Consider the following 14,093-nt stretch of genomic DNA (forward strand, 5'->3'; position numbering starts at 1 on the left):
CACACACACACACACACACACACACACACACACACACTTTTCAGTGAGTCAGATTATTTGTCTCAGTTCAATATGACTCGACTCTTTCGGCTCCCAATTAGCTTATTAGCTTTGCTCTTAATTTAAAGAAATTGTTTAATGAATTTCTTACTCTACCTTCTAACAAGCAAAACATCATTATTTTGCTTAGAAATGAATGTAGGAGTTTATAAAATCTATCTAAATAACTGGCAAAACAGTCCTGCTTCAAACATTCTTCAAAATAATTTCCTTGCATGAAAATAAAACCTTAATAATAATAATAATAATAATAATAATAATAATAAAAGCAGAGTGGCGCAGAATCACAGATATGACACCGTACGACATGGATAGGACCAAAGCATTAACATGAACATTTCAATAATAACGCTAAAGAGTTGTCCGACAGGCTCTTCCTCTTGCGCATGCGCGTTAGCATCGGCCACGGCACGCGCGCGGAGCAGGCAGGTGGTCCTGAGCCAAGTTCACTGAGCGCCGAGTCGAGTCATTAAACAACAAGCGCTCTGAGGAGCCATGGGATAACGGATGTCGCCCGAGTCTAGCTGCTCTAAGTATTATGTTAAAAAGAGGAAATGCGTTTAGGCAGCGTTTCCCACGACTTTGATACACCCGAGAGCATATACCTCCCCGTTGTGTTCGTTTTGAACTCGTTTAAAAGTGTAGAGTGAGGATTTGTTTAGTCAGGATGGCGTCCGCTCGACAAGACTACGTCGCCCCGTGGTGGACTTACTGGCTTCACAACTTCCCACACGTTAATTTCCATTTCCAAGCAGTTGATAGTGCCTTTAAACCGGGGGAAGTAAACTACCACCAGGTCAGTTTAATATCTATTTACTTCACACATTAATTAAAAGTATGGTGAATGTGACAGAATTTAGCTAAGTGGTTATTTTTCAGTAAAATGAAGCACGTTCTGGTTTCACTGGGTCTCAGGAGAGAGCGCGTGACTGCCTGCCTGCCTCAGTAACTGGGCTTTCAGGCCAACTTTTTTTTTTTATCTGTAAAATAAAAATAGCTTCACGTGTGTTCTTACTATTTTTTTTATTTTTTTGTTTGAAAGTAAGGACACAGAAATAATTTCATTTACTTGGGTATTTTAGATATTGGAAAACATGGACATCTCGAAGCAAAAGGAGTTCTGTAGCTCCCCTGTTCATTTACATTCACATCCATTACAGATGCACATTTTATTTTCTCTCTTAAATTCTTGCAAGTATTTATTTATTTATTTTTGGAACGTTTATGCAAATGAAGCTTTGTCTAATTAAATATGCATACATTTGCATGCTTCATAAAATGTCTAGTATTTTTGTATGAAGTTGGAATTAGAATATCTTACTTAGTGCGAGGACACAGAAAAGTTTGCTGGAAAATCTTTTCTTCGTTGTTCAACTAACAGAACAGTATAAAATGTCATGTAAATCCAACCATAATCAACATTTTGGGGAATCATTATGGAATAGGAACGGAGACAACATTTCATGTATTTAGGTCATCTAGAAAGATTTTTGGTTTTGAATATATATATATATATATATATATATATATATATATATATATATATATATAAAACAGGTTTTAAAAAAATACAAGGTGGTTTAATGTGTTACACCGATGATTATGAATGCATGTATATCATAATGGCACTTAAATTGACATATAAATATCAGGAAATAAGCTTTTCAGGGATATAAGACATGATGTAGTTGAGCCAAGTGGGCGCAGCTTCAAGTCTGCTTCAGGACAATGCACTGTACACAAACAGGCAAATGATCACTGTAGTTTTTTATTACTACAGTGGAGTACTTTTATTACTACAGTTTGAGAAATGTTATAGAAGCAGTTTATAAAAAATCGGAAGGAAATAAATGTGACCAAAAATTTCTACGTGTAGTGTCTTGCCTTAAGAAGAAAAGTAAGAGGTTGGTCCTAGATCTGCGCAAGCTGTTAACCCTAACCCCAGGCCATATTTATGTTTATATGGGAATAAACATTGAGTCATCCTCTTCAGTATCTGGGACAGAAATAAAAAAAGAAGGCATTCCAAATAACTAAGCATTGCTGTACGAAAACAACAAGCACGAACCACTACATCACAGGTCATAAACCGTGTCAGTTGACAAAGAGCAGATAATACTGAATAGACAAAATATTTAAAGGAAAATCCACACACTATATGGCCAGAGGTATGTGAATACCTGACCGTCACGCCTATACGTGGTTCATGTGTGGTTCTTCCCCAAACTGTTGCTGAAAGTTGGAAGCACACAGTTGTGTAGAGTGGCTTTGTATGTTGTAGTATTACAGCTTTCCTCCACTGCAACTAAGAGCTTGAGACCAAACCTGTTCCAGCACGATAATACCTCTGTACACAAAGCGAGCTCCATGAAGACATGGTTTGTGAAAGTTGGTGTGGAAGAACTCGAGTGGCCTGCACAGAGCCCTGACCTCAACCCCACTGAACACCTTTGGGAAGAACTGGAACACTGGCTGTGTGCCGGCCTCCTCACCTGACATCAGTGCCTGACCTCACTAATGCTCTTGTGGCTGAATGGGCACAAATTCACACAGCCATGCTCCAAAATAACGCACAAAGCCTTCCGTAAAGATTGGAGGTTATTATATCAGCAGGTGGGTTGGTGGGTTAGGGGTTTTGGAGGCACAAACTCTGGAAGGAACTGTTCAAAAAGCAAATATGATTGTGATGGTTAGTGTGCATCAAAAGTATAGATTGGCTATGATATTTTTGGTGTTCAGTATTTGCATCTTTAATGTCGCACCAGAGCAAGTCTGTCACCCAAAATCTTCCACTACTTGTTTATTACATTAGTCTCCCATGCAAAACAAGTGCAGACTTCACCAAACGTGTTGTAGTTCATCACGTATGGTTAAGGTTAGAGAAAATAGTATGCAGGGTGTAAATTCTATTTTTGGACAAATTATATATTGAAGTTAATTTAATGTTGCATTACTGCAGTACAGCTACCTAGCAACGTCCAATTTCTCTGAGAAGTAATTTATCACAGAAAACGGTCTGCTTCCAAGAAGAATGAGAACTGAATCTGACTATAAAGCAGAGCTTTACTGTACATGCATGAAGCTTTCCACTAATCCATCTTATACAGTAGGCTGCTGCTTTACATTAAGCCATTTTAAGCCTTTTCCTTAAAGCTTATACACTGTACATGGGCAGTCACCAGACACATTTACTTATAAACATGCACAAGTCTATTTGCTTTAACTTGATACATATATTCATATACCACAGTTCTGTTTGGTCAGAAAGTGTTGATTAATTTTCTCTAACAGCAGCTCTGAGAAAAATTGTGTTAATTTCCCCTTTCTATAGAGACTTTTGAGACACCCTGTAGTTGACGCTAAGGTTTATAACCACAGGTCTTTGGGTGGTTTTTAATCTTTGTTATGCCCTTCCTCTATATACTGTCTCTCTGTGTTTTTGTTGGTGTTTGTGTGTGCATTTTCACCCAGATCTCCCTGTAACGGTGTTGTTTAGATAGGTTTTAATGTGTTGTCATCATACCCCTTCCCCACTCACATACACTCAAGAGTTGCTGATTCTTGTAAGCATGTCAGTAAAGTAGATCCTTGAAGAGAAAGGCGCGATCGGACTGTAAGTGCAGTTAACACTGTGTTGGAGCTCAAAATTGCTCCCGCAACAGCACACCGAAGCTGTGAAAGAAATCCGATAGCATTAGTCCTTTTGTAGAGCAACTTGTTGATTTATGCTGTATTATACTACAATCGATTCCACTTTTGGCAGACAGCAGGTTTGAATACAAACCCCTTGTCCTTACACTTGAATGTGATGTTATTGTCAGTCTGATATTTTAATACATTTCTACAATATACACAGAAGGGAGGGAGCAAAACAAGTTACTTTTATTCCTCAAACACTCAACCAACAAACTATTTCGCACACCTGCAGGTGACAGATAGACACAAAAGACACAACCAAGTCAAAAATCAACAAGGAAAAACTCCTGCACTCTAACAGTACTTGTACATGTATTAAAAATAGCTTTATTCACAACGTTTCGGTCTCATGACCTTCATCGGGCATATACAAACAATCTGATTTAGACTTCATCGAGAAATGGAAAATCATGAAAAATAAATTTTGAGATAGGGGTTACCCGTCCGAATTTAATACATCCTTTCAAAAGACTCGTTCTGAGTTGTTGAAAAAGAAGACAAAAAAGTTTTAAAAGAAAACATTATTTTACTTTTATTACTTTTTAATCCAAGTCTTATTTGATAAGGTACATTTTTTAAAAGCACTGGCACTTGTTGTCTTCTGATCCCGAGTTAAGGGCTCTTTTTCAACACCCTCCGCTTATTGTATGCAAACAGGCTAAAAAATTTGAGAGATTGTTTAGCACATGCCCGGTTTCAGAGTGATATCTATAGTCCCATCTCAGAGATTACTTAGTCCTATACAGAATGGAAATGATCGATGTGGTAATTGTGCTCAGTGCAGTAATACATTCAAAGCATCCCTTTTTATGTCATCCAAGAACTGGTAAACAATATAGAATTAAGTCGTTCATTACTTGTGCTTCCACTCATGATGTCTATCTGATCCATTTGCCCTTGTGGTCTCGGTTATGTTGGGAAAACCTCACGCCATCTAAAACAAAGAATTAGTGAACATAAGAGTTCTATTAGAAGAAAGGATGTTAATTATCCTGTCATGGTCCATTTTCTTTCTTTGAGTCATGATGTTTCTTCCTTAAGCTTTTTTGGTAATGATAAAGTGAATGTGGCACCGAGACGGGTGATGTAAAAATGTTGTTACAGACATGAGTTATTTGGGATTGTTACTCTTCAGACTTTATCACCTATGGGCATGAACGATGAAGCATTGTTTAATGTGATGCTATAGAGTTATGTTTATTTGTTTATGACTATATAATATGTAAATTTTTGATGTAATCCTTTTATGTGACGTTGTGGTTACAATGATGTATTACGTCACTGATTGTGATTGGTAACGATGGATCATTTCAGTGATTGGTCATGTGTTGATTGTAAATGAGATTGTGTTGAGTAGATTGTTTGTATATGCCTGATGAAGGTCATGGAACCAAGACGTTGTGAATAAAGCTTTATTTTTGATACGTGTGCAAGTACTGTTAGTGTGTAGGATTTTTTTCCTTTTTGATTCCTCAAACAAATTGATTTAATCTTTACCAAACTGTCTTGCAGCATGACTTCAGTTCCACTTCAGTGAGTGTCTACATGTAACATTTATTTGTATTAATTACCAAACTAAATAACGGAAATGAACATCACAAGAGAAGAGAAAGTCTTTCATTTTTATTTACCTCTTAATCTCATAATTGTTTTCATTTTCGTTTCAGACTCTCTCGTTTAAACATGATGTTTATTTTATTTGAATTTTTTTTAAGGACTGTTTGGAGATTCAGCTTTGGATGATGCCACGTAACAGAGGCGGATGCAAGTGCAGATTTTCATTAAGGAAATGCAAAACTCGAAAACATAAACCAGATCAGGAGACACAAGGCAAAAATACATATACTGAGAGTTGAACTAAGGTACACTCGGCAACACACAAACACAACAGAAGCTAGACAATAAGAGGTAGAAAAACAGGGTCTGACACAGGTGAGGCTGATTGAGGCATGTGAACTGCTGGGGCTAGTGGGAAATGTAGTCCAGCGACGATTTCTGCATGAACATGACAGATTAAAACCATATCCATTCATTCATTTTCACTAGCCCTTTTATCCTGGTCAGGGTTGTAGTGGCAATTTCCTAGGGTCAGTTTAGCCCATTGTACACCTGTGAGCTTTGAGGAAATGGAGGAAACTGGAGAGCCTGGTCATTGGTAGTTCACTGGTTAAGACTGATTGGAAGGTCATGAGTTTAAATCCCAGCACTGCCAAGCTGTCACTGCTGGGTCCTAGAACAATCAATGCTCAATCCTCAATCAATCCTCAAACTTGCTCAGTTGTATAAATTTGAAAATTTTATAGGTAAGCCGCTCTGGACAAGGGCATCTGTAATGTAATGTAATGAAAACCATGGAAAAACATGGTTCATTGCATGAAGACTGGATGTGTTTGCAGTATTCAGATGTCCAGTTTCAGTGAATCTGTGGCCACCATAGCTGACAGGAGTAGAATCGGATGGGTCTTCTGCTGGTGTAGCTCATCTGCCCCAAGATTTGGCATGTTGTGCATTCTGAGATGCTTTTCAGCTCACCACTCTTATAAAGCATAGTTGTATGAGCTACTATAGTCTTCCTGTCAGCTCAAACTAATCTAGTTTGTACTAAAGAGACAGGTGAGTGTAAATAAGGTATGAAACCTCGGTTGTTACTAAAATTAAATGTGAGCTCACAGCTTAGTAAAAAAAAATAGGAACAAGGAAGGTAAAGTCATTGTGGTCAATGATCTCATTCCCACATGTTAACAAGTTATAGCCATGCACTGTTTTTGTTAAGAACGGATGTCTCCAGTGAGGCATCTTAAAACGCAACAGTGTGTGTTATGTTTATTGTGATTTACACACAGCATGTCTTCGGAGACAATAAACCTGGCCTCTGATAACAATAGGGTAAATAGCTCAATAGAGGTGTCAGGGTGCATGTTTGTTTGTCTCAGATATCCAGCTGCACAGTCATGTTTTCCAGTCTAGGACCACATCGTGGGCTTTGAAAATGTTACTTTGTAAATATCCTGCATCGTTGGATTTGTTTTTCTTCATGCTATTCATTTCAGTTCAATTTTATTTCTACTTTTAACAATGGAAATGGTTACAAATCAGCTTTACAGAAATCCAGATATACTATAGATGTAAATAGTGTAGATACTGTGGATACCTGACCTTCACACCCATACTGGATTTGGGTCTTCCCTAAACTAGTTCCCTAAAGCATTTCAATTTCCCTTCACTGGAAGTAAGAGGCCCAAACCTGTTCCAGCATGACACTACCCCTGTGCACAAAGCGAGCTCCATGAAGACAAGGTTGGCGTGGAAGACCTCGAGTGGCCTGCACAGAGACCTGACCTCAACGCCACTGAACATCTTTGGGATGAACTGGAATGCAGACCCTAGGCCTTCTGACCTTGCTAATGCTCTTGCAGCTGAATGAGCACGAATCCCCACAGCCATGTGCCAAAATCTAGTGGAAGCCTTCTCATAAGAGTGAATGTTATTATAACAGCAAAGAGGGACTAAATCTGGAACAGGATGTTCAACAAGCACATATGGGTATGATAATGAGGTGTGCACAAACCTTGGGCAATATAGTGAAGATTTAGATCCCTAATGAAGAAGGCACCTCTGACAGCGGCAAGGAAAAACTCCCTGAAACAACATGAGGAGGAAACCTTGAGAAGAACCTGACTGAAAAGGGAACAAGTCCTCTTCTGAGTGACACTGGATAGTTGGATTTTAAATTATTACTCATCCATAACTGTATCCTATAATGTCAAAATGAAAATTATATTATTGTAAAAAAAAAGAGGAATAATTTTATACACAGAGAAGTCGGCATTACGTTTAAAAAGCGATAATGATTTAGTCTGTGTAGAAGAGTATTGTCATCTATGTTATTAGAAATTGCACTATGATCAAACAACACCAGCATGGAGGCAACCGTGAGCAGAGGCCTGTAGTAGGTCATTTACCATTTTAAACTGCACTGGGTCTGTACTGAGCCTAGCTGCTGTGCTACAAACTTTTATAGATCTTGGAGATAAAGGGGAGGCTCGACAGTCCCTACAGACCTATATTTTGACAGCTGGCAAGAGTCAATGTCAAGTTTTTTAATCAGTGGTTTGATAACTGCTAATTTAAAGGATTTAGGTACATAGACTGTGCTTCTGTGGTTCTGTGGATAGCTCTCTAAGGTGGGTTTCACACTGGGCACATTTACTGCGGTCTGAATTCGAGTGTGATTGTTCCCGGCTCCCATAAATATCCCTGACCCCCCCAACCCCCCCAACAGCATTGATCTGGTTTCAGACTTACAGTGCCCTCTACAATTGTTTGATATCCATGCTCGCATGGATACAAAAAAATGCAAACAAAACACAGGTTTATCAAAAAAATTATTTGTTAAATATAGGTGTGCAACAATTATTGGCACCCCTATGAATTCATATGAGAAGTATATTTGAAGTATATTCCCAGTGATATTTTACTTTTTTTTTTTAGTACACCCGGGTGACTAGGGACAGGAAAGTGTTCAGCCATGACATCCTGTTTCACAGGGGTATAAATATGAGGTAACACATAGGCCAAATTCACTTAGTCATTAATAACAATGGGTAATACCACGGAATATAGCTGTGATGTGCAGCAAAAGGTTGTTGAGCTTCACAGAATGGCAAGTGGCTTTAAGAAAATAGCACAAGCATTGAAAATGCCCATTTACTCACTCATTGTGACAGAGACAGCTCCGGTCCACTTCTCAGACCCCTTTTTTTCCCCTCCCAAAAGCACCTAGTGACAAATCTAGCAACTATTTGGGCAAACGTTAACTACATTCCGTAGAAGAGAGTGGCCAGTGCTGCCCCGAGAGCGCGAGGTCAGGCTTTCCCGCTGCAGACACACCTCTCTCTGCGACTACTCTGTTCAGTGAGGGGCAGAGAGGAGCAGCACAATCATTCACTTCTAACTTTCTCTCTGAGTGATCATTTTACATATAGCCGAAATCACAGCACAGCTGTTGTCAAACAGAAGTAAAGGCCTGACACTAAGCATAATGCAAGAGACCAATACGACATGATGACATAATGAATATGTTAATTAGCGGGTGGAATCATCTAGCGACGTCTAGCAATTTTCCATTGAAAGTCGTTGGCAGCAGTGCTCTTGTCAGTCACACTGACATTATGGTGAAGACGAAGCAATGCCTGGGAAATGGAAATTTAGTCCAGCCATGCAAAGACATGGCAAAAAGGCACCATATGTAAATTGGTTGTGAGATGTGTGTGTGTGTGTGTGTGTGTGTGTGTGTGTATGTATATATATATATATATATATATATATATATATATATATATATATATATATATATAACGAATATATTTGAATGACATCGCTTGTATGGTCCTTGAAAACAAACAAACAATTAAATAAATAAATAGTGCTTGAAAGGTCCCTGAAAGTCCTGGAATTTCATTATGAAGCATCTGTGCGAAGCCTGACAAATTAGCCGTATTTGATCGTGAGTGAGTTCATTTCCAAATTCAGTTATTTATTCCTGATGTTGTGTTCATTCTTAGTACTCTGAGGACAATTTCCATTTGTATGATTTCATTGCTCTAGGAAACAAAAGATGAAATATGTGGCATATTTAATTAGTTGCTTGTATGATTGTTCATTAGTTTTTCCAATAGCAAGTTATTCATTCCCATTAATAATGTATTGAGAGGAAAATCTGGTTTGTCTGTTTTCATTTATATCAATGTATTTCTGTAAACTTGGGTAATTTCATAGATTTGAATTATGATTTAACGCAATGTTGCATGGTATAGTGATACTACTTGGTATCATGATACTTCAGCTGATATGGTATCGTACGATAGGTTAATGGTATCATGTCAACCCTATTATGAGCAGCAGTGGACCTCTTCTATGTCCCCCGACGTTCCCCTGCCTCTCATGGTACACGTATTTTGTGGACAAATGATGTCGTCATCGGCTAAAAAACATGCGCAGGTTACTTTACTTCCTGAACAAGTGCGAACCCGAGTACGAGTGGCGTTCACATTCACGGGAATCGCGGCACAGTTCCAGCGCAACCAAACTCAGACCATTTCCTACAGGCAGTCTCGGGTTTGGTACCGCAGTGCGCTTCCTGGTCCACAGGACAGCTGTCACCTTATCAAATTTTCATGCAAACCACGCTCTGTTTCGGACTAGACTGCCAGTGTGAAAGCCCCTTTAGTTTGAGTCCCAGTGATACATCCATCGTACCCCTTTGTGATAGTTATTTTGATCCAAAAATGCATCATGCCCTGCTTGATATAATGACTAAAATCATCAGGCAATTATGATGCCTCTTGTTGAATATTGATAGCAGCTTGTCAATCAGCTTGTCACATACTTTGACAAAAACTAAAAACATGTTGCATTTATTAGAATGCATTTAATATGGATACAAACAAAAAAAGCTTAACCAGGTAAGTAAGAAAATATTATTTGTTCAAAATGTGCATGCCATTTGCAAAACTCTCAAAATATCAAGGTGTTGGAATAATTTTGCAAGCGACTCCATTTCCAATATCAGCAGAGTTTAAAAAAAAAAAAACAACAAAAAAAATTTCTATCATGCAGCCTGAGCTGCTTTATTAGTGCTGCTATGTGCTGGTGTAATAGCAGGAGTGTGATGTAATTGACATTAGAGGAATTCACAGCCCGGTATAAAAGACTTCCATTCAGATGTGCTATCACTCGGTAATTGTTTTATAGTTTAGTCTGATCGAATGGATACTGTGGCTGCAGGCCCCTAATCAGAGGTTTCTCTTCGCTTATTTTCAGAATTTGCTTCATCGCTCTGTCTTTTGTGCACCTCTCCTTCAGGGTGCAGTAACTCAGAGGTCACAAGACCGTAGAACTATTTTACTTTGCTCATGTTATCACATGACTCTCTGTTTTGAGTGATCTTCTGGTCATTTCTCGTTTGCCTCAATGCATATAGGTTTCCATAATATTGTGAAAGTGCTCTTTAGTCATCCTTAAAACACACACACACACACACACACACACACACACACACACACACACACACACATGCAGCATTAATCACATGTAACCTGTTAAATATGTCTTCTCAAACAGCTGATAACTGTGTGTGTGTGTGTGTGTGTGTGTGTGTGTGTGTGTGTGGTGTGCTGTTTTTTTGTAGTCTCTGATCTTTCTGGCGTGCATGGCAGCTACGGGCCTGGGCTTGAGCCTGTTGCTGCTGGGTATCTATTTAAGTTGCCTGTGCTTCTGGCGTAGGAAAGAGGCAGAGGAGACCAAGAGGCCTGACACTTGCTGTGTCACATGGGCCGCCGTGATCACGGGCCTGGTCATATGGTAAGTAAATCTGTCTCACTTTGTAAGGGTATGTGAAGGAAAGAAGGCTCGGATACATGACTACAGAGCTGGACAAATCCCAAATTCTCTGAAATGGTAGAAATACACAAAGAAATGTGTGTATAAAACGCTTGCATCCAAATACATCACAATTCAATGTGCACCTCAGTCTGTAGTGAAGCAAGTGGCAGGACTCAAACCTCACGTTTGTCACCTCACCAAGAAATATATCAAAACCCTAGGAGTGTGCTGAGCTGTCACTTACCTGCTTCTCAATGTACAGATAGCCCGGATACATAATCTGCTTGTCCCAGGCACATGGGTCAGAGATTTTTTCCCTCGTATGTGGTATGTATTATAGGAAAATCAGAATTGAAGTAAAAAACAAATCATTATAGGAAAATAATCAACAATGCACAAAGGTTTTTTTTTTTTTCCTTTTAAAGTATGGGATTAGATTTGTGCCAAAAATATTGAAGGTAACTTTTCAAGAAGTGAACAAATAATATACAATGAAAAAGAAGAAAAACCCTCTGAAACTGAAAACAGTGAACTGTTTGAAGCCAATGAGACTAAAGCGCTGTTAAGCCCGCTCACTCGTGAGATTTGTGCCAGAGCGTAAGTGAAAACTTTGAAAGCGTAAATGAAAACTCTGCCAGCGCATTCGTAAACCACGCTTAGCGAAAACGAAGCTTAGAAAACTGTTAACAAAGAATGCTGTGTATTTGAAGACTAGGATTAATTTTTGCCACTGAGTTCACTGTTTTCAATTTCAGACTGTTTTTCTTCTTTCTCATTGTATATTGGCACAAATTTTATTCTATATTAAAGCACATCAGTTTGCCAATGATTACAATTTTTTATTTATTAATGAAGAACACATTATACCTTTTAAATGTTTATATTTACAGGTAACGTTACATGTGGAATGTCCACAATACACATTTGTTCCTGTTATCACTTACCTTATAACAGCTATAAACATTCCCTCACCAGCCAGCTTTTTCCTCTTTCTTGAAATAAATAAGATGTAGCTTGTCATGTTCACAAAACAACGTTATGTGGACGGTCCTGTGGAGGAATAATTACAGACTGTTACAAAACTGACAAAAATAAAGCTGCAACAACTAATCAATAATAATCGAGTATGAAAATCGTTGTCAACGAATCTCACTATCGATTAGTTGGCCTGTGCACGGCGGGTTTACTCATTACGTTAATTCTGTTCCGAAAACACGCATCGGAGTGTAAATACTAAAGTTGTGTCCCAAATGATGCAATATACACTTACACTGTACACTCTACCGTCTAGTGCAGTGTTTCCGCGGACCCTAGTGGTCAGTAATAATAATAATAATAATGTATATATATTTTTTTGTTAAATGAATCAAAATATATTCAGATGAGATGTTTTAAAATGAATCACTTTGGTTATTCGCGTGCATTCACAAATATCACGTTAGCTGAGCTGACGATCGTTCATTGATGGATTTATTTTAAATTTATCTACAAATGAATTGATAAGTTGCCCCTACGATGGATTGGCACCCTGTCCAGGGTGTACCCCGCCTTGTGCCCGATGCTCCCTGGGATAGGCTCCAGGTTCCCCCGCGACCCTGAAAAGGAGTAAGCGGTTGAAGATGGATGGATGGATGGATGATAAGTTGCAAAAACCTATGAGTGGTAGACAAGTTCAAGTGTCACATTGATGGATAAAGTAATCAAAAGATAATTCAGAGAGTCAAATTAAATATCATACCAACAATAAAATGTAATTATTTATGTATTACTTTATAGATGCAAAAAAAAAGCACAGTCCTAAATTAACAATATATATTCTGCTGTGTGTGTGTGTATTGTCTTCTTTTCAGTCTTATATAATTGGTAAAGTTTTAGTGGTAATTTTATGTTTGTAACACTCAGTTTGTGGATTTTATTTTAAATAAATGAAAAAATGGTACTGGAAGTTTGCCCTGGATTAATCGAAAAATAATCGGCCAACTAATCTATAATGAAAATAATCGTTAGTACAGACCTAGTTAAAAGTCTCCTTACAGAAAGCTTCAACATATCTTATTATGTTTTTATTAATGTGTTTAATATAAATTAAATAACACAGTCGTTTATTAGTGTCTTCGACACAAGTCTCTGTAAATGAGTTGTTTCTATCGAAACAACAACATATTAGAATAGGTGCATTAATACACTGTAACCCTGTGATATTAAATTACAGCTGTTACCATTGTCAGAGCTGCTGTTATAGGAAATCACTCAACACCTTCTGACCAATCAGATTCGAGCATTCAACCATGCTGCGATATTAAGTGAATAGTATTTGAGAGAAAACAAACATTTAGATATTAGATAAGTGTAGTCTGCAATAATGCATCAATTTTATATACACCTTTATATGAGGTGGTATTTCTGGTTCTGTTCTTTTTGTATGAAAACGTAATGCTGAAAATGCAAAAATGCTTACAGAGTTGGACAGCAGCACAGTAACTGAATTCATATTTTCACAGAATGTGTGGATTTGTCTGTGCTTGAAGATGAATATTTTAGTTATAGGGTCATGAGTGTCAGCTGCAGATTAGTGTTCAGTTTTGGCGTATAAAGATGCAGTAAGACCTGCCATGCCCTTTTTTACTTGTTGAGAAAATTAGTGAGGATGATAATAATGAGGGGGAGGATAAAACATTAACCTGTGAAATGTCATGTGGGCCAGCGGATGGATATTTATGTACAGTATTCGTAAGGATAAGGAGATAATTATGCTAAGGGATGAATTTGCAATGCTGCAGTCATTTGTAGGAAAGTGGGAAAGATTCGGTTTTAAACCAAATGTTCTGGCTAACATCTCATTTGAACCTCTCAATCTTTGCTTATCTTATTTGCTTATTTCCGAGGATTAGGTCTAATGTGGGAACAGTGAGCTTCTGTACTCCTACTCTTATACAGAGTATCATGCATCAGGG

General features: G+C 38.1%; 1 protein-coding gene across 5 annotated transcripts in view; it reads left to right on the forward strand.

Annotated features, from left to right (window-relative positions):
- Positions 1-447: 447 nt before the first annotated feature.
- ttyh2l (tweety homolog 2, like) overlaps positions 448-14,093 on the forward strand; it is a 49,798-nt gene continuing 36,152 nt past the window's right edge. For 2 of the 5 annotated variants that reach the window (XR_008393311.1, XM_017490065.3), the window contains exons 1-2: positions 461-856; positions 10,946-11,118. Coding sequence is in view for 4 of the 5 variants with exons in the window: in XM_017490065.3 (XP_017345554.1) it covers positions 728-856; positions 10,946-11,118 (302 nt within the window). In the remaining variant the exon portion in view is untranslated. Of the gene's footprint in view, positions 857-10,945; positions 11,119-14,093 lie in introns of those variants that run through there. The other 3 variants (XM_047149710.2, XM_053674923.1, XM_053674928.1) reach the window with 3 other exon arrangements.

This window comes from Ictalurus punctatus, chromosome 2 (assembly GCF_001660625.3).
Source record: "Ictalurus punctatus breed USDA103 chromosome 2, Coco_2.0, whole genome shotgun sequence".
In the NCBI taxonomy this organism is placed as follows: Eukaryota; Metazoa; Chordata; class Actinopteri; order Siluriformes; family Ictaluridae; genus Ictalurus; species Ictalurus punctatus.